The 21070-nt window shown below is 44.7% G+C and overlaps 1 protein-coding gene across 5 annotated transcripts; it reads right to left on the bottom strand.

The window, feature by feature from the left end:
• Positions 1–5958: 5958 nt before the first annotated feature.
• On the bottom strand, positions 5959–20646 carry VEZF1 (vascular endothelial zinc finger 1). 5 transcript variants are annotated; one of them, XM_027625789.2, is made up of 7 exons: positions 20321–20641; positions 17471–17691; positions 14935–15629; positions 14101–14164; positions 12837–13038; positions 11454–11573; positions 5959–8308 (listed from the first exon to the last, which is right to left on the bottom strand). In XM_027625789.2, exons 2-7 carry the CDS (start codon positions 17474–17476, stop codon positions 7881–7883), a joined length of 1515 nt encoding a protein of 504 aa, XP_027481590.1. In that variant the 5' UTR covers positions 17477–17691; positions 20321–20641; the 3' UTR covers positions 5959–7880. The 5 variants fall into 5 exon arrangements, with proteins under 5 accessions (XP_027481590.1, XP_027481591.1, XP_027481587.1 ...); XM_027625790.2 differs by having other exon boundaries at positions 12837–13020; positions 20321–20639; XM_027625786.2 differs by lacking the exon at positions 17471–17691.
• Between the last annotated feature and the right edge of the window lie 424 nt (positions 20647–21070).

The raw sequence follows: 21070 nt of genomic DNA, 5'->3' as shown, positions 1-21070 counted from the left end.
GACGCGAAACGCCGTCCTCCCCCCAGCTTCCCACAAGCTTCTCCCTATTCGCCGCACCTGTGTGATTTGGGTGCAGGATACAATAAACTGACAGATTCGGCCATCCTTCAGGGGCCAACCCTGTATTCGGCGGCACCTCACGTGTGGAAGCATAGAACCGCATTTTATCTATTTACATAGAAGGCGTACAACGGGGCGCCTGGGTGGCTCAGATGGTTAAGCGTCTGCCTTCGGCTCAGGTCATGATCCGAGGGTCCTGGGATCGAGTCCCCATCGGGCTCCCTGCTCCTTGGGCGCTTGCTTCTGCCTCTGCTTCTCTCTCTCTCCCTCTGTCTCTCATGAATAAATAAATAAAATCTTAACAAAAAAACTTGTAAAAAAAAAAAAAGAAGGCGTACAACGATTGTGCTGGGAGAAGAAAGCGAAGCGGCGCTGGAGAAACTTCAGCCGCAGGACTGCTCTGGGTGAATGAGCACCCTGGCCCAGCCAATCAGAACGCAGGAAGGAGATTTCACCCAATCCCGGCTCGGCAATGCTCTAGTCGGGGCGGGACCGACACGCCCCGGGTGGGAGGCTCGCCGCGGCTCCCCGCAGCCCGGCAGTAACTCCAGTGGGCCCTGGCCCGGGAGGGGCGGGATCGCCGAGAAGAGGCCGGCGAGGGAGATCGGGCCAAACGGGTGGAGGACGCTAGTCTTGGCAGTCTGGGCACCACAGTAGCTTGACCGATGCAGCCCTGGCAAAAAAAGCTACGTTTGCCACGCTCTCCGCGGGGCTCCCCTCTCCGAGGGCGCGAGTCCAGGACGCCTTTCTTCGGGAGAGCAGGTGAAGCGGGCGAGGACTGACTCAGGAGCAAGCAGGTGTGAGAAGGCTGTCAGGCTTCTCTCCCCCATCCTGCCTGGGTAGGAGGCGGCGCTTCCCTTCCTCTTGGGAAGGCAGGCGGTCAGGCCTGTGCCAGGCTTGCAGCCAGCTTTAAGAAGAACTAACTCTGATTGTCAGGATGGCGGGACCGCGGAGAAGAGCGAGCGGTGCAGGCGTCTTGTCCGGATGTGATGCATGTGAGGGAAGGAGGCGAGATGGAAGGACTTCTCTGAAGCAGGATGCACCATCCCCACACGGGAACGTGGCATGGCAGCTTTTCCAGGTCTCCCAGCCTGGTGGTTCTTCCCTGGGTCTAACCTGAATCCTCTCTGCCACATCTCTGGCCAGCCTTCAGTTAGATGCTTTTCGGGAGATGGGTCTCCCATCTAACTTTCTCATTCTTAGATGAGGCTCTGGTTACTAGGCTGGACGCCAGTCCTCAAAACCTGAGAGTCTGAGGTGGGGAAGCCATGCAGGAAAGCATTCAGCTCCTTTGTAAGTCTTACAGAGAAGGGGTTAGTGCCTCTGAGAGAACTGATGTCGCTGTTACTGAGATAGGAAATGGGACCAGGTGGAGGTGGGGTTCATTCTTGTCATCATTCTTTTTTATAGCTGAGCAAATGGAGGCCAGAGAGGTTATGTATCTTGCCCAAGATCACACAGCTTCAGGTGGCACAGCCTGGATTTATACCCAGGCTTGTCCGATTCCCAACCCTCTGCTCTGTAGGTTGCAACCCTGTATTACAGGGACCTTATAGCGATTCTCACCCTGCTTGGGATCCTCTGGGGGCCTCACTTACCTGTCGCTGCTGTTTCTGGCCTTGGCACTTGGTTCTTTGCTGTGGTTCAGGCTTCCCAGACACAGGGATTCATGCATACAAGGGAAACTCAGCAAAACCCCAGGTGCCATGGCCCCACTAACTTGGAACCAGAGATTTAAGGGGTGTGGGACCAACAGTTGAACTTAGAAACCAGAGGGTGCTAGACTACATCCATTTTATTTGGGCATCTCCCAACTCCTGTTATACTGAGGAGGAATCAGCCAACTGCCTAACGTCACAGGGAAGGTTTCAGAAGGAGCAACATTTAAATTGGTTTTGCGGGATATCTAGGGGTTCACAGTGGAGCAAATGTGTTGAAGTGTTGCTTGTTGGGAGAACATTTTTTTTTTTTTTTTAAGATTTTATCTGCGATGGAGCAAGAGCGAGATAAAGCACGGGGGGCGGGTAGGGGCAGAGGGAGAGGGAGAAGAGTCCCGATGCGGGACTAAATCCCAGGACCCTGGGATCATGGCCTGAGTCAAAGGCAGATGCTTAACCGACTGAGCCACGCTGGCGCCCCTGGGGAGGACATTCTAGGTCTGGAAACAGCATATAGAAAGGCTCTGTCTCCTTTGCTTTCTGTCCCCAACTCCACCCTTGCCCCATTCCTCCTCCTTCGGAGATCCTTGACAGAAACAGAGCTTCTGGTGTTGACAAAGTGCCAGAACTTCTCTTGTGTTGGACAGGCCACTGTGAGTCGGGGCCTACTGTCTTGGGATGAAGCTCTGGGATTCCAGGAAGGGGGACCCCCACCTCTTCAGCTGAAAGTGGCTCATGGGTCCCCACCTTGGAGGATTCCATACTAATCACTTGAATCTTGCCTGTTTCTTCATCTACTGATGCTGTCCTTTTTAATGGCCAAAGAACACCTCTTTTCTGCTCATTGACTGAAGCGGAAATGATCACAGCTGACTTGGACTAGCAGCCTGTCTCAGAGTCCTCGGAGCAATCATGTCCAGTCCAAGGCAGATGAACGGAGAGGGGAGGGGATCAGGGTGACGGTTACACCACAGGAAGCACAAGGACATTTTCTCTAAAATCTCTCTCCCCTTCCCGGGCCTCTTCCTAATCTCCAAGTCCCCCATTTCCCTCCTCCCACTCCCCCTCCTCCCCATTAAGCGAAGTTGATGTCTCTGGCTCTTTTCCCACCATTAACAAAGCTAGGAATTTCTTGGCTTATGAGCAAGGGCCTTGGGTATCTAGGCTCCTTCACGTCAGATCTCTCAGTGAATTAAGGTGACTGTGGCTTTAGTGGCTCCCCTGATTGCCCCGAAGATTGACAAAAGATTTAACTTTGTATTCCAGTCCCTGAGGCTGGCTCCCCTCTCCATGAGCAGCCTCTAGAGTTGGTACATCTGCTCCCAGTCTTGCCTGGGCACTGACTTTCAGAGCTGATGGAACAGTCACTGGGAAGGCATCTCCCTTCTATTGCCCCTTGGTCCCCTTGTCCTCTCCATTTGCCACGCCCAAGGAATAGCTCACTGGCAGGACACAATGTTGGCCTCAAATGTCCATCTTTAGCCTGGTAGTTCTTGCTCCAGGTTCTTTATAAATGTGTTTAGGAAAAAGTGACGTAGAGGTAACAGGGCTGATGCAGCCAAATTCAGATGAACCTCACTTTGAGAAAAATCCATCAAGAACATAAATTTACAAAAACACTCCAGAGAATTCCTCCTGCATGGCTGGCAGTTACATACCCAGAAAGGAGTCATTCCAGTAAGAATAGTGAGTTTAAGTTCTTATTTTTTGCACTCTTCCAACAGATATTTAGGGATTGGGAAGGAGATGGGTTGTCAATTTAAGATAATCAAGGATGAAGAAAATTTCTGAAAGGATGATGCGAGTGGTGATACAGAATCTAAAGTGTGAAAATCCCTTCTCTTACCATGACATGGCAGTTTTTGTAAAGTGAGGTACACTTGACCCTCACAGTCCAGGGCCAAGATCTGGGTCAAATGCCTCTTTCAGAAAGGGAAAAGTTAACTAGCCGGCCCCCGACAGGTTGCCCCAAGGAGACAGCTAGATTACACAAAAACCCAAAGCAAAGCCTCTGACCGTCTCTCCATTCCCTCCTTGGGAACTAAATGGGTCTGAGTGCCCAAAAGTGGGAAACCAGGACAAGCTGGAATCCAGATCAATGCACAAAGTCAATAAGTATTGAGTCCTGAACCACCCCACACTGACCTGCCCCCACCCCCATTTTTACAAGACCAGGGGGAGATTATCCAGTAATCTGCTAGGGTCTGTGGGGATTTATAGGCTCAAATGGGGACAAATGGCATTCATTCAGGCTACAAGACTCCTTAAGGAGGAAATAGAAAGAGTGCAGGACTGAGGGCCAGATTTATTAGAGCAGGGAGGGGGAAGTGATTACATCCCGTGAACACACTGGACTTTTTGTCCAGGGATCCTTGAGGACACCTCAGGGAAAACCTTCACTATCCCCTCTACGTCCCAAACCCAGGTCTCTTTAGAGTGGACCAAAATGCAGGACCCCTTGAAAAGAGCAGAGACCTGGACAGCCAGGACTGTAAAGTTTAGCTAGCAACTCAGTGAAATAACACTTCCCGTTTCCAGGCAAAAGCAACACTAGAAACTTTTCCTCCAGCTGTTTTCACTGAGTCAATAGAGACTAAAGCAATTATCAGAAAAAGTTTGGGAAGTCTCGATTCTATAGAAAACAGATGTAGGTATCCAAACTTTTTCACGAAATGAAGCGTCAGATTCATCTTGATCTGCTGTCACTTGAGTACTCATCGTGTTTCTCCTAACAGCCTCCTTGGAGTTAGCAACCACACCGGAATCGCCTTTACGGGCCCCTTAGTGCCCAACAGTGCCCAGCACATTGTTGGTACCCAAAGGACATCTGATGAATCTAGCTGAACACAAATGGGTAGGAGATCTAGGCTAAAGCCCTTTACGAGTAAAGAAACTGGGTTCTAGAGCATGAGAAATATTCTAAACCCATTTTCTCTTTTGGGTAGAACAGGGGCTTATGCCTGTGGCCACTACCCAAGGCCTGGCTTCCTGGCTTTTCCTCAAGCTGACAGGCAGGAGTCTCCTGCAGTCAGTCTGGTGTGTTTCCACCCCTCTGGGTAGGGGCTCAATACCAACCAGCCTGACAGCATCCCTCCCCCTTTCTCCAGCCCCATACCGAGACGGGTACACCTGGAGAAGCAGTGCGTTCTCTACCATCAGAGTGAACTGGTGAAGCTTCTGAGATATTAAGCAATCCATCATAACATTTGTGACCGGTTAACTTTAATTTGTCAAAATAAATCTGCAGTATTTTGCATGTTAGTAATACAGTGCTGGTATTGACAGGAAAAATCATCATCTGCTTACATAGAAACCTTCATTTAGGAGCACACCTTAGGAGGGAAGTGGATACACAATAAAAGGCAAATGCAGGCCAAGCAGCAAGCCTTAGAGCATAACAGGCTGGATGTCAGACTTGAGGATTATCTAATACAACTGTTTAGCTGCCCATCTGATAAAGGGAAGCTCTCAACCAGGTTACAACCAGAAAGGGAGAAACCAACTCTGCTTTTTCGTAGCGCGGTGGCCGTCGTGCCTTCAACACTTGGTTGAATCAGTTCATCAGCATCAAAACTCAATTCCAGTTCCAAGACACAGGAGAATCTCACCATACAACCTATTCGGCCCCCCTTTCAGTGGCCTGCTACCACCCCCTTCCTGCCAATTCTCTCCCTCCCAAAAGAAGACACGACGTGGCTTTATTATTGCAGACAAGCTTCTTAAGTGAATAAAGAATGCATACAAAATAGCATTTTAACTGAAGTCATACAATGAAGTCTCACTCCTGTTTATTATACAATGAATTGATAAAACAATCATTTCTAGTATATATATATATATATATATTTTTTTTAAGAACTAATACTTTCAGGGTTCTGACGACCACACTCTAGCCTGGGGGTAAGGTCCACACCTGCCCCCACTGAGGACTGCTCCTTAGGCCACTGTGGAGGAAGCCTGGGCTGTCTGAATCATGGTGGATGGTGACTGCCAGCCCAGCCAGAGAGATGACAGGTCCCAGCAGGCAGAGCCAGAACCCAGTCCTGGGGCTGCATGCCAGGAAATGTGGGCTTCCTTCAAATGTGGCCACTACCTGCTCAATCCAGGCCTCAGCAGGGCCATGTATGGGCCTTCCCTACACAAGTCCTTCCAGTAGTCCACACATAATGCTCTACAGATTAAAAACAAACCATCTTTGTACTGTGGATAGGAACAGTTGTAACAAAGTCATAGCTACATATTTTTCTCTACATTTTGTTTATTGAGACAAACTAATTAAAAGGCACAAACATAGGGCATGTTTACATGGACATTATAACAAACATATACATTAAAAGTGTAGGAATGTGTTGCCTTCCTGCTAAACAGAAAGTTCCTAAGCTTTTATATATACAAAAGTTGTACAATTTAATGTCCTAAAGTACAAAAGATCATTTATAAAATTATTTTACACTAAGTACTATTTTATTTTTTACTATGTAGTTCAACCCCCTCGAACTGTTTTGTATAATGACACACAGATACCTGTCCCTGATGTAGGAAGTCTGCCTCGGATGTAAGGTATTTGATGCTTGAACTGACACAGTGGGGTATAAACGGAAGTCATCCAGTTTGATAGTCAGTCCTGCAAACATTCTGCAAGATTAATACAACTAAATTCCATTTCTCTTAACTGCAAGATTAAAAAAGAAAAAAAAAACCCAAAAACATATTGCAACTTAAAAAAAAAATCACAGCGTCTTGGTTTTAGTAACCTTTTTTTAAAAAAACCACAATGCTTTAAAAACATTAATGTGTGGCATGATGGTGTAAAGAGTATCTGTTTCCCTAACTTTTGGTTTCTACTTTATGTACAGAGATAAAACATCCTGCTAAGAAATAAAAAGCACATGTCTTAACGTGCACAATCATTGCTGGGTTTCTACAGGGAGTACAGAGAGCGTCTCCCTGAAAACACCACAAAGCTGATACAAGTGTTTTCTCAAAGAAAAAGAAAAAGTGATGTCCATATTTACAAAGTTGAAAAAATCTGCACAATACTTGATTAAGAAACGGAAGGAAAAATTAAAAAAAAAAAGATACACTCTGCTTGTTCTGAAGGGGCATACTACCTAGTTAGTGGTTAGAATAAAAACTGTATACAATTTAATATAAGACATAAACTCTAGTGAGCAACTAACACATATTTCCCTGTTGTAACATCAACAGGCTCTGATTGGGAGAGAGAGGGGCATATCACATCCCAGTGCCTCCAGCATCTTCCAATTTAAAGCAATATATTTTAACTGTTCCAAGTACTCCTTGGCTCCTGAATAGGAGTCCCACTGGCCTCTATTTGTTAGGAGTCTGCCTGTCCACACGCTTGACTTCTCCTCCGTCAGTTGAGGCCTTTTCTTACCAAAACACAATTTGTATATTTTGGTTTTTTTTATTTATTTTTTATTTTTTTAAAAAGTCAACTACAATGCTATATTCCATCAGGATTAATATGCTGAGCAATATTTACATCTCCAAATATCAGGTCACAATCCCTATTATATGTTGAAGTTAGAATGATAAATTATCATATGCTTTGCATATCAGAGCTGGTATCACCTTTCCCATAGGGAATGCTGCCTGAAATTAACATATTCCCAAAGGTAAAATGCATATTCTCTGAAATGCATTTTATTATGACAATGCATGTATTTACTCATAAAAACAATAAACACAGACAATGCTACACTAGCTCTCTGTGGATTTAGAACTTCAGGTTAAAATCAGCCATCCACCTTTTATAGGGAGAAGAGTTCTGCTAGTGTTTAGAATAAAATGATTTCTTGGGATTAGAAACAGTAATGCCGTTTTTTTATTTTGAAATGGGTTTTGCTTTTTTATGATTGGTTTTAATTCTGGCATTTTACCTTGCCAACTACTATCTTGTTTAAGCAATGCTGTCAGCTAAAAGGAATTTCTGATTAAACTAAAGTGGTCCAGTGATAAGTTACATACACACCCTACTTTGAACAATCCCAGCCAAATTGGAGAAAAATGCTACTACACTATTATTAACTAATGTAATAAAATCTCCCAATTTCATGGTTTACTTTTTGCTTTAATAAACTAAAAGTAAGTTGCTGGTAAATATTTACTTTAACCCATATTTTGATTTTATAATACTGTTTACCAAGGTGGTGATGTAGGCAAAGCTTGGGGTAAGAAAGGCATGCTCTCTACAGGCCTCATTGCTATATTGAGAGGGGCAGCTAACGTCATAGGTGTGGGCAGGTTCATGGGAGACGTGATGGTGACGGGGTGTGCTATATTCACTGGAGCAGTCACAGGGGTGGGGAGGTTGACTGGGGTAGTAAGTGTTAAAGGAGAGGTCATGGATAATGGACTGGTTATAGTTACAGGGTGCCCTATGTTCATTGGGCTGGTTATGTTAACTGCACTTGAAACATTGACTGGACTTCTCATGCTCATTGCAGCTGCCACTGTGACTGGGTTTGACATCGTCCCAGACGACACAGAGGACGTGATATTGAATGGAGTAGTGAGAGTCACGGGTGTCGTAGCAGCCGTGGAGGTTTGGCACAGGTTAGCAGCTTCTAAAATAAGAAGACAAAATGGCCTTTAGACTCCCCAAACAATGAACAAAATTCACAAACAGCTTCTGAATCAACTTTTTTTTAATTAAAAAGGACAAACATTTAATGAATGAAATTATAGTTCTCTACCAAGCAGTCAACAGGAAGGGAGGCTCTTTCTGAGCACAGGACTGGGGGTATGTGAATCTCTTTTCTGACACTATACCTCCCACAAGGCCTTGGGCAACTTGTTTAGCCTGGCACTTTTGGTTTCAAATTTAGATTTACTTACCTACCTCACAGTGATGCTGGAAGACCAGTTAACTTCCGCAAGGCACTCTGGGGGGCAGAGATATCAAGCAGGGCTTAGTATTCTCACTACCACTTCATGCAGGCAGAGCCAACCATCGGCAGACCAGGAGAAAGAGCTTGTTTACAAAGAGCTGGGCCGATGGTCACACAAGAACAGATAATCAGAAAAATCTTCTGGTAAGGCACACTGTAACTAGCGGAGAGAGTTGTGTGTCCTCAATGCTATGTACTCTAAAGCCTCAGAGGTAAAGCTACATTCTGTTAAGGTGTTACAGATCTGTTAAGTAGGGACTGACAAGCTATTTTCATATCTGTTTATTTCAGTCTTAGAAAAATCGTTTAAACAATCCTGTTGTGGGGCGCCTGGGTGGCTCAGTCGTTAAGCATCTGCCTTCGGCTCAGGTCATGATCCCAGGGTCCTGGGATCAAGCCCCGCATCGGGCTCCCTGCTCCGTGGGAAGCCTGCTTCTTCCTCTCCCACTCCCCCTGCTCGTGTTCCCTCTCCTACTGTGTCTCTTTCTGTCAAATAAATAAAATCTTTAAAACAAAACAAAACAATCCTGTTGTTTCTGGTTAGGTTTCCTAAGTTAAAAAAGACAAAATCTCTCTCAGTGGGTTTGTATTCTCCTCTCCATTCCCATTTCTTCTTCACTTTCTGATGCTGACAGAATCACCTACTCTATGCCTAGTGTCATCTAACTGCACATATTATACACATCACCAACCATACCAAGGAGGACTAATTAAGCAAGAAGACCCTGCAGTGATGTGGGGGACCCTGGTCCTTGTTACCCAGCAAAGCCTGGGCACTTCTTTAAGAAAACTTCCCTCAGAGGTGACACCCCCACCCCACCCCTCAACAAAATTCAGCACCACCTGCTGGTGTGTCAGGAAACAGCAGTAAGAAGACAGATGAGTGGGCTAGTTGTGTGTAACTTGGCTGTCAAAATGGAGAAATACATTTGAGACTAAACAAAGATAAAGGTCTGCACACATCCCACACATATGGGTCAAATCACCTCATGCTGACCCTGGAGTCAATAAGCAGCTCTCCCTTGATCAATATGATGAAACTCTGGCAAACTCTATGTCAGGAATTCCCAAACCTGGCTGATGATCAAAATAATTTAACTAGGGAGCTTTTTTTTTTTTTTTTTTTTTTAAATGGCTTCCCAGGAAATTCAATAGTGAGATTTAGATGAACTTTGGAAATGTGTATTTTTAAAAAGTTCCCAAGATGGCGATCTGAATGTCACTCAGGTTTGGGAACTTACATTACCTTATTTAAAAAAAGAGACCTGCTGACTCAAGTTTAGGTTTTCAGGGCAGAAGTCTCCTTTCCCCCGAAATGTGACATTTTACTAACATGAATACAGAAGTTTCTAACATCAGTGGTCGTTTCCAGAGAGATTCATGCTACAAATGGGAATACAAAAGCATTTTGTTTCATGGAGGTCAGAAGATGAGCTAAACAATTGAGTCTTATTGTGCAAGCAAAATGAAATACAACACCAAATAGAAAAGTGCAGAAAGAAAGAGAAAACCAACTCACTTTTGAGGTGATGGTAGCACTGTTAAGGGTATTCTTTTTTACACCAAAGAAGGGGCTTTCACTCTCACATGTGCCATCACCACCCCTGCCGCCGTCCTGCACTTTTTCCTTTCAGTCTAACATCATCCTTTTCTAGGACTTAAATAATTTTACTCTTACTCCTTCTCTACTGAAACATCCTTCGTAACATGCTTTCACCCACTATGCGACTGTCCTAGCATATATACGTTTCCTGCCCGCCCCCCCACCCTTACCTCTTCTCCTAACGATAAAACATTTTATTAAATAATGACAAATCTTCATTTGGAAGAGAGGAGGAAGCAGCCGTTGAGGAAAGATAGAAGGCCTATCTGGCTGCAATGCCAGTAGATGTATGAAAACAGACGCTATTCCTTTTATCTTTATCCAAGTACAGGGTGTTTAGAAGGGATCTGTGGAAGGGAATAGCCGTACTACATGAAAGCAAAGGAGTGAAGAAACTACACAGCAAAGGAATTACAGAGGAGCCTACAGGCAGAGGGTTCCTTATGAATTTAAAATAAAACAGTAAGACAAAGAGGTCTGGAAGGGAAGAAGGAATTTAAGAATCTCTCCCGTGGCTGATGGTACGCTGACAAAATCATTGATTTGAAATGCCCGCACAACAGTCCAGAAGCCAAAGCTCTAAGTATTAAGTTAAAAAGCTGTGTGGAAGACGGATACTCCAACAGATTCTTTATACGATATATGAGAGAAAAGCCAACCATTCTCAATTTTAGTAACAATTACAGTAAAGTCCCTAACAACTTAAGTACATACTTAAGCAAATGCCAGCCCCAGTGACAGACTGAATGAGATTAAGGGTGAGACCAAAAGATACCATGCTTGTAGAGCCAGAAACATGTAATAAATAATACACTGAAGAGCAGAAAGTAGCAAAGTTGTAAGAAAATAAACTTATGTACCATAAGAATATTTCATCCACCCCCAAAAGTGGGAATGTTTTAGAAAGGAAAAAGAGGAGCCCATAATGCATGGAGGTTGACATAAAAATGAGCTCTAAACATACAGAGGGAAGGACCAAATCTGGCTCCAAATTTGTAACAAAAGGAAAATCAAAAGAACACGAAAAGAAGTACTAAGGATTTTTATCTGTTAAAGTAAAAAGACTTATCTGGAAGCTTGGAAATTTGTTGCCGACATAGTGTTTCCAAGTTTCCACAAAGCTAGACCCCCTAAGCTGTGGCTGCCTCACTCAGAGCCGGGCACACTCATGAGCACCCCGGTCCAGCCGTCCTGGGAGCTCTGGCCACCTCCCCTTACCTTTCTTTCTTGCCTTGACAGCTTCTTCCCACAGTCTCAGCGTCTCCACCTGCTTCCCTGGCCAGCTCGTTACATGCTGCTGCTGCTGCTTCTGGCTGCCGGCCTCCTCGCTCATGCACGCTGCCCCAAAGACAAACCACACACGCTACGTTACCTTGAAAACGTGCAGCCAGGTGCTCAAAATCTGAAACTTAGATACTCTGGCTCCTCGTGCTTCTCTGAACTTTATCATTTGTCTTGACACAGTTTTTACTACAGAGCATCTTCCTTTGCTGCTTCTGTCTATACTGGTCAAAATAGACAAATTAATAAAAGAAAAATCGAGAGAGCTGGGGAAAACCAATATAAAAGAGAAAAGAATTCTTTGCTATATTAAAAAGCGGGTGTCTTTTAGAACGGAACTTGGGTAAAATCAGCATGGACTCATTTCTGCTCATCAAAATATGATAAAGTTGGTCACTTGACCACAACAAGGTACACTAAAAGGAAATTTTTGTAAAGTTAACAAAGTTTGGCGTGCTAGATAATAAACCCAATGTACTGACAAAGAAGCAAAACTGGATGAGATTAGAACACTTTAAACGTTCTTTCCCCACTCACTTTTGGCCACCTATTCTGAGAATTTGATGTTTCTGCTGCATATAGTACATATAGAATAGAATACGGAATTAGGAATAGACTTTCTTCTGGTGGCTAGGGCAATCTCAAAGACAAAGCTGGGGTAAATGTGAGTACTGAATTCCGTCCACGAGTCCCTGAAACAGTCTATCTTCAATTCTGAATTTAAAGTAAGTAGAGCACTTACATCTTCGGATGGATATGATATCCCAACTCCACAGATTTGGGTTTGAAAAGCAAACTTAATGATGCCGCTTTCATCTTTAAGGTTATTAAGGGCATGCTATTAACTCAAACAGGAGTTAGGAGACACCAATGCTTAAGAATCTTCTTAACATTAAATAAAAACAATGAAAATTGCCTCGCAGCAGCTGCAGCTTCCTAGTGCGGCTCCTGCTGCCACAATTCTGAAATACTAGAGCTTTTTATTGGAACTCCATAGAAGAAGGGACACGTTGAAAAATAGTTACAGGGAAATTCTGCTTTTCTAACTTGGGTGTTATTAGTAGACAAGCACAGGACTGAAAGCAAAATTCGTGGAGGGCTTGTCAGTCTGTTTGTATCCACGCAGGTGAGGTATATTTCCAACACCAGTATATACTCTCCAGTGACGTGTGTTTACACGCTTTAGTGATAGGAGAAAACGTAAGATGAATATGAATACAGTGCCGAGAGCATACTGAAAATACCTTCAGTACATTATAAAAACATCCAGATTTCCTTAATCTGAAATGCAACAGAAATACAATCTGAAGTGTCACCTACTTTTACTGATGCCTTGTTTACATGTATTACAGTTGATACTTTGGCTCTGCCCATGTGTCTTTAAGTGGCTGGTGATGTACGCTGCACTCAGAAGCTTCCCACAGATGTTACACGATACCTTGCCTTCGTGGCGCACCATGTGTGTCCGCAGTCTGTCTTTGGTGGCAAAGGCAGCAGTGCACGTCTGCATGAGGGAGGAAAACTTTTTTTAAATATAGACTATCCTGTTCTACTCATTTTAAAGTACGTTATATTCTAGGCATTACCCTATCCGTGTCCACAAGCAGACTGAGTTAGTTGAATTTTAATTGCATGTGTTACCTAGAATCATAATCATAACAAAACATTTGGTGAATTTTAGACCCTTACATTTTGGGGGAAGAATAAATATCAACACAGAGTACTGAAAAGATGTGAGGTATAGAGTCAGTTAAACCTGGATTTAAATCCAGCTCCTTGATTCATGAAAACAGTGTAACACTGAGCAAATTAACCTATCTGAATTTGTTTCTTCATCTGTAAAATGAGGATAAAAATACCTACCTCCCAAAATTATTGGTGGGATTAAGAGTCTGGCCCAAGGCCTCGCACATAGCAGGCACTCGCTCAAATGACCCTAGCTTCCTTCCTCAGATTGGATTTTTCTTAGGATTCAAATCACTTACTTAATAAAGTCAGTCATTAACACATTTAACTGAAAGGAGCACAGAAAGACTTCCAGCAATAAACTAAAATTACTGATGTCTAAAAAAGTCATTTGATTTAGCAAAATTCTTAACCTTTTCGTTATCACAACTTAGGACAAATAAAATCAACAGATTTTCAAACAACTAGAAAATGCTCCAATTTGGCAGACAAACATCCAATAAGTGGTAACATTTGGGAGAAAATTCCTATTTTCTTCTATTACAGTTAAAATCATCAACCCAGAAAATAATTTAAAGCATTTTATTCATTTATTCATTTCAAATACATAATGACCTTTGCAAGACTCTAAATCTTTTTCCTGTAACGATAAATACTGTTGCCTAAGGAAAGGGAAATGTAGCTTAACAAAAACAACACATTTATATTTTTAAATGCTCTTGCCTCACAGAAATAGAAGCTGTCATTTATATTGTATAAAACCAGAATTCAAATGGACCACATTTACTCAAGTCAGTGATTTTAAGACTATTCAAGAACGGTGAGATTTGACTGGCTCAGACCTTCTGGATAATGTGCATTAAGTGCTACACTAAGGATAAGTCATTTTAACTCTTACTTGGCATTTGAAGGGTCTTTCTGTTGAATGGACATGTTTTACGTGACAGCTTAAGTGGTCAGGCCTGTGAAAGAGAGAGTTTCAACAGAAGATGTAATGGAACACACATTGAGAAATGCTACTCACGGTGATGTTTACATGCTTGGCAGCTTTGGGTGGAGGGCATTTTAAAGAAAGCTAGCAGAACTACCAACTCCCCCTCCCCCCAGTGCAAGCCTCCTTACCTCTCTTACCATAAACAAAAATCTTAGTCGTTTACCTGCTAATTTTTCTCTCCTAGTCAACATCAAATCATGTTAGGCCTTGGTTCTTTAAATTATAAAATACCCAAAGTTTTAGTCCTAACACCTGCCAGAGAAAGCTACTACTATATTAACTTTTCTTTAAAAGCCTTTAAAAATGAAAATTAGTGAAATGTTAGTAACCACAGAAAAATAGAAAAGCGTCCTCCTAAGTTATACTAACAGTATTCAAGGTCATCCCAACTTCCAAGTAAGTTTCTTTGATTTGCACAGTGAACCTCATGTCTAGTCACCCGACTAAATTGGAAACCGGTGGTTTTGCAGTGGTAAGAATTATAAATGTGCCAAATGAAGGCCTGAGTACACCAAGGCACTTCTTAACTGAAATATTAGGCGAATCACTGTCACCACTTGTCAACCACACCAAACTGGAATTAGACCTGGAAGTGTAATACTTTATCTATCAGCAATCTCCTCTAATAACGCAGGCCTGCCCACAGCTATTCTCCTATAAACCTTCTAGGTCACAAAGAGACAAAACTGAAGTTCACTGATACCTAATGAAAACAAAAAGCAAAGCAAAATGCAGTACCTCGAGAAGCCCTTCCCACAAACACTGCAAGTATAGGGTTTGGTGATGCCTCCTTCATGAGACCTCACATGGTAAGTCATCCGGTCCTTCCTCTTGAAACGCTGATTACAAACAGGACACTCGAAGGGCTTTTCGTCCGAATGGGAGAGCTTGTGCCGATTGAGGTGGTACACATCTCGGAAAGCCTTCCCACACATCTCACAAGCATGGTTCTTCTTGACAGGCTTACTGGGTTTCTTGACAGACTGGGTCACGGGCATAGCTGTGGTGCTGGCACTGCTGCTGGGGTTGGTGCCCGAGGAAGATGTAGTGACTGTTGATAAGATGCCAGCAATGGTCGAGACCAACGAAGTTCTGCTGCTGTCCCCAGCGATGGTGGAGATGAGGGGAACCACCGTGGTGGGGGTTTTCTTTGACCGGGACACCAACTTGATCCCTGTGTGGCAGGACTCGTGGCGCCTCAGGTGATAGCTGTCCCTGAAAGCTTTACTGCAGTAAGTGCACACAAATGAAGTTTTGGGTTTTTCTTTTTTAATCCCAATGGCATCTTTTAATGTTTCTGGCGCTGCTTGAGGTTTCTGAGTTATTGGTATTGGAAGCAATGGTTTCTGATCAGGGGGCTCCACAGCAGAGCTCAGGAGGGGCAGCAAGCTGTTCTGTGCTGCCTGCTGTTGGTGATGGGAGGCTTCATGGGCCTAAAACCAAACATTTACACTTCAGAAACTCAGCCTCGCAAAACGGCCTTCAAAATTCAACATGCTCCAGACAACAGAGACCAGAAGAAACAATCAAAGAGCCCATAAGCTACTCCCTGCAGTAGAAATCCAGCAACCACCTAGTTACCCTCAGAGCTCCCAATACAAATAAAATCACTGTGCACACAACAAAACTTTTATGACTAAGTTGCTCACAGTGATCTTGCTTTCAAACAGCTGACTACACACCATCCTGGTTCAGAAGGGACATACCAGCTGATGAAGTCAGTTTGCATTAGTCTGTGAGTGCTGAAACCAAGTTTAAATAACTTGTCAAAAAAATTACACTCCAGACTTAAGTATTTGCCAGTACCTTACTGCAGTAATGCACACACTATACACTCACACACATACACGTAATCATCGTCCCTTTCCATTAGAAAGGTCACTTAGTGACTAAGGAAGGAGGCTGTTGCTAGGTGATAAAAGAAACTTAGCTCTCTGAATATATGCACTATTTGTTAAGTTTACTTTTAAAGTTTTCACTTAACTTTCCTACTAAAAGATTTGATTGAAATGAAACCTGCTATTAATCAGCCTGGAAGGCATCTGTGAAGGTAGCCTACAGCAAAACACCCGTCAGTTGTTTCTCAGTTCATTTAATCTTACACTAGAAATCTGCATCCTTTTAAAACAACACTAGTTGTTCAAACCCTAAACTCTCAAAGACAGACTAGCAAGAGAAAACAAACTGTAAATAATTAAAATTCCTTTCATCTTCATCTTCTTCCAGCACTTATATGTTTCATTAAAGTATTAGACATTTGCTGTTATAATGTCCTTCTCCACTCCAGAACTGGACACTGTCTGGAAATTTTCTTTAGCTGCACTGAAACCAAAATTTCATTGTGGATCAGGTTCTTGGTATTTATGAATAGTTACTCTCTTGATTTTGATTCTTTCAAAATTCTCCAGACTGATAAAACATTTAGGAAATGATGGAAAAAATTCCTGAAATAGTTCTTCCTGATACGTTGTACTTTACCAACGTTATTTTTGAAACTTTTTTGACAGTGAGCCCAAGCCCCTATGCTTGAGTTCTGTAATCCTAAAAGGATACATGCACCCAGATGTAAGAGTTCCAAATATTTTAAGCACACAACATCCTAGGAGGGTCCCATCCTATCATCTTAAAGACACTCTAGTCACTTATTTAGCCTTCTCATTCTATAATCACAAGTCCTACAGTTAACTTGATTAAAACAAGGAGACAGACACACACATTCACACAGAGCTTCTTCTCCCCTAATGGATAAGAATATCTACCACACAGCTCCATATTTACTTGATGGCAGTACAACAGCTAAGCCTGGAACCAAGTCTCCTCCAAATCTTTAGGAGGTGTAATATTCAAAGTTACCAGTTCCAATTTAATAATTTTGGTTGAATCCCCCTTTGAGTCCTGGAAGTACTCACAGAAATTGTGTGCTTGCCTATGAGTATCTTTCTGGACTCAGGGATTATACCGAATTACAGTCCACTTTTAATTTAATTTATGGAGCTCCTGTAAATCTGTCTGCCCGTGAGACATGAGTGGAAACTTCACAGAATTTGGATGCAAATCTTACCCCCTTTCCAACCTGGCTGTAGGATACCCAAGTTTCCATACAGTATACAAACAGTTAATAGCTGAAGATAGCTCAAGATATACAATTTCAAAGGCTAACAGATCAGATAATAGGGAATGCAAATCTTCTGGACAAAGTTCAGACTTATAGTGTTTAGAGGCATTTTTCAATTCTAAACAACCATTAGTTCGATGGAGTACTAAAAGCACTTACTGCCATTTTACCAATTCAGATGTCTGTGGCAACATAAAGTATTTTTACAGCATTGCTGAAGCTCACTCTCACACGAGGGTCACACCAGGTCCCTGCTTCTTGGGTGAAATGCTGTAGAATGCCTCGACCACTACGGGAATCACTCTCTGAGGATTCCTAGGATCCCCACACTTCTACATGAAGCCTTCTAAGAGGGGAACTGGGTTTCCCCAACTTGTTCTCTGAGGGAGAGACAGAGTAAAATAACAACCATGGCCTGCCTTCAGTTAAGTGATTAAAAAAAAAAAAAAAAAAGAACTTCTGGGTAGACTTTTATTTGACTAGTATCATCAAACCAAAGCTTTTATTTTATCTCCCATCTCTTTCAACTTTAGGCTTTTTTAACCCTGCCCAAGCTTTCCTTATTCTGGGGTTGGCAAAAAAACAAAACAGAAATGTTATTTCATCACCCAGGGTAGTAGGATATAGCACCATGAAATCTCCAGTGCCAGAGGGCAAAAAATTTTGTACTGAAACAAATTAGCATCAGTGAGTCATATCTTGAATGTCCTGTTAGGAGAATCATCCATCAAACATCTTAACAGCTATGGCTTTCACTTTCCACCAGGTTATCTGGAAAGCAAGCAGGTATTAAATTGTTTTAAAATATAAATTCAATAGTATGCTCTAGGAAACAAACAAGAGAGTTTAACTCTCCCATTTCCCCAGTAAAAATTACTTAAAACTGAAACTGAGTAAGTCTATTCATACCTTTCCATAGAAAAGACTGAAATATTCTCTTTACCCATTCAACTGTCCTTGGCTCTAAATTATTTTTCCAACAATTTTCACTGCACACATTGCCAAGCCCAGGATCAATTATTAGCTTTCACACTTCTCCATCAGGTGGAAAAAAAGATTTTAATTGCTGAAAAAAATTAAATAATATAAAATCGAATTAACAAGTTGATCAATAAATGCTTGGCATTTGTCTTATCCAGAAAAAGAATAAAAGTATTCCAAAAGATTGTTCAACTAACTTTCCAAAAATTAGTTATAGGTTTTTTTTTCTTTACATAAAGAACTCTCTTTTTTTTCAATCTCCATGAAGTTTACGGACAGCAGGTTTAACATGGTAACTAATACGGTAAATCTAAATCATTCCTCACATGAAAATCACTTAGGTGGCCCGTTAATCCCATTTTTAAATGACCATTTGAAAGCTTTTTCTAGAGAGGGCATTTGCCACCTTTACACCAATCTGGATGCCAACTAGTTATATATCGTATCTTTCCCAATGCATTTTTAAGTTGACTTAAAGCATGATAAAACAATACCAGATCAGAATGACAAAAAGAAGTTTGTGAGTTCCATAATTTTGCGTATTTTCAATTTTAAGAAGCCAGAATATTTCAATTAACTACTTAAAAATCAAATTACTCACATTTGAAAGAAAATATGTCTTAAAACAATAAATCAGCTCTACACAATAGGTAATGTTTGAATTATCCAATTCCTGTATTAACTCCACTGGGATGGGTCCAGTGACTGGGAGGATTTTTTGAAAATTCTGCATCCATTTCTGGTTAGTTTCAAAAGGTCTCAAGCGCCCAAGCAACGCGTCTGGGATTTCACGAAGTTATTCAAAGAAGGAAAATAACCCAGAGAGGCGGGAAGAACGCATTTAAAGTGACAAGCTTCCTAACCTCCTCCGGTTCCGAAGTTTCCCCGTGAGCTCATCACTACTGCCCACTAAGTGCTTCGTTTGCAAATAGAAATGAAGCAGGGAAAAAATAAGCCTCGGTCTTCCCAACAGGGGTCCCCCACCTAAAACGGGCGGGCAAGAAGACTGCCAACGTATCGGCTACAGGCACTTTCAAGTTTCTTGCAAAAAGTGTAGACCAACACCCCAACGAATGACTCATCTGGGGGCTTTGTAAGCCGACTTTGTTTGCTCTCTCCACTTTCCGTCTCCCCCACTTGGCTGGAGGAAACGTTCGAGGTGGGACGAGAGGGAAAAGCGCTCCGGGAGAAGGTCGGGCCTCCTGGAGTCCCGGCCCCCACCGCTCCCCCCGGCCCGGCCCGGCTGGGGGATTCCCCGGGCTGAATGGGACGGCGGGAGAGCTGGACAGAGGGAGAGGGTGTCAGCTGCCAAGGCTCGGCAAAGGCTTACGAGAGAAAAAATGTAAATCCAGTAAAAAAGTTTGGGAGGGGATACTCACTCACAACACCCCCCAACAGGGTAAACACACGGGGGGGCGGCGGGAAGGGGGAGTGGCGGGGAACCCAGGGATACCCGCTATTCGCAGGGATGGGGGGGGTCAGAAAGTCAACACACACACACACACACACACACACACACACACACAAAAAGGGGAGAGGGAGGTGAAAAGGAAGGAGAGCGAGCGAAAGATGGATGAAGTGCGTCTGTGTGGGGGGGGTCTCAGAGTAGGACCTGGGGACCCCCCTCGCCCCACGATGCGGGCCCGGGGCGGGCGCGCTGTGGCCAAGCGGCCCGCGCTATCCAGCGGCCCGGCGCCCTCCTTTCTCTGGGCCGCGGGTGGTGACAGCGACCGGCCTCCTCCCTTCCCCTTCAGGGCGGGAGGGAAGGGTGTGTGCGTGAGTGTGCTGGGGGGGCCCGGGGTTCACCCTGAGGCCTGCTTTCTCCCCCGCACCCCGTGAGGCCGCCTCCTTTCACCTCAGCAGCCCCGCTCCGCCGGGGCGGGCGGGCGGAAAAACAAAGGGGGATTAAGGCCGGGCCGGAGAGCGGAGCCGGGAGGGAGGGGAGGAGGAGCGCCCGCCCGCCCGCCCGCCAGCCCGGGGCCCGGCCCCCCTGTCCCCCCGTGCCCCCCCGGGGGGGGCCCCCAGTACCTGGAACAGGAACGCGGTCCAGTTGGCCTCCATGGCTGCGGCGGCCGACCCCCCTCCTCCCCACTCCCCCCGCTCGGGGAGCCTCCTCAGCCGGAGGAGGCGACAACAAAGCGGCGGCGGCGGCGGCGGCAGCGGCAGCGGCGGCTCAACATGGCAGCGCCGAGCGCGGCCACTTCCGGTAACCTCCGGGACGCACCACCGCCGCGGCGAGCGCGGGCGGGGGGGGGAGCCCCGACCCGGCCGCCGCCGCCCCCAGCCGCCCGGACCCCTTCTGGGCGTCCCCGCCGCAGGTTCGCCGCCTCGGAGCTCAGCCAGTGCCCGCCGGCGGTGGGGTCAGGGCCCCCGCGGGGGGGCTGGGGTGGGGCCGGGGGCGGGGATGGGGCGCGGCGTCCCCCCCCGCGGGGGTGTGTGGTGCTGCGGTCCGCGGCTCAGGCAGCTGGAGCAGGGGGAGCGCAGGAGAGAAGATGGAGGACGCCAGGGTCTGGCGCGGGCTCGCTGGGCATGGCTGGGCCCTCTCCCGGGACTCAAACGCGGTGCCCAGCAGCGTCGCGTTCCTGTCAGACCCTCGGCGGAAGGCACAGGCCACGGCGGTCACCCGGCTCCTCAGTCCCATATGCACAGCACAGCCCGCGCCTCCAAATTGGGGGAAGCCCCTAGGACTTCGCATGTCCCTCCCCTCTGATATTTCATCCCCAGCCAGCCAAACTCTCCGCACTCCTGCTACAATATGCGTCTACCTCTGAGTGGCCT

Source organism: Zalophus californianus, chromosome 16, assembly GCF_009762305.2.
Source record: "Zalophus californianus isolate mZalCal1 chromosome 16, mZalCal1.pri.v2, whole genome shotgun sequence".
Taxonomy (NCBI): domain Eukaryota; kingdom Metazoa; phylum Chordata; class Mammalia; order Carnivora; family Otariidae; genus Zalophus; species Zalophus californianus.
Note: the sequence above shows the minus strand (reverse complement) of the source record. Positions and strands in the feature narration are given on the sequence as shown.

What these genes read in the sequence shown, in the direction of transcription:
- VEZF1 (XM_027625786.2), bottom strand. Translation starts at nt 20,353, where the DNA reads ATGGAGGCCAACTGGACCGCGTTCCTGTTCCAG. An exon ending in TGTGGGAAGGGCTTCTCGAG is followed by an intron (nt 14,165 to 14,934) that starts GTACTGCATTTT and finishes TCTCTTTCACAG; the next exon opens with GCCTGACCACTTAAGCTGTC. An exon ending in TGTCAAGGCAAGAAAGAAAG is followed by an intron (nt 8,309 to 11,453) that starts GTAAGGGGAGGT and finishes TTCTTATTTTAG; the next exon opens with AAGCTGCTAACCTGTGCCAA.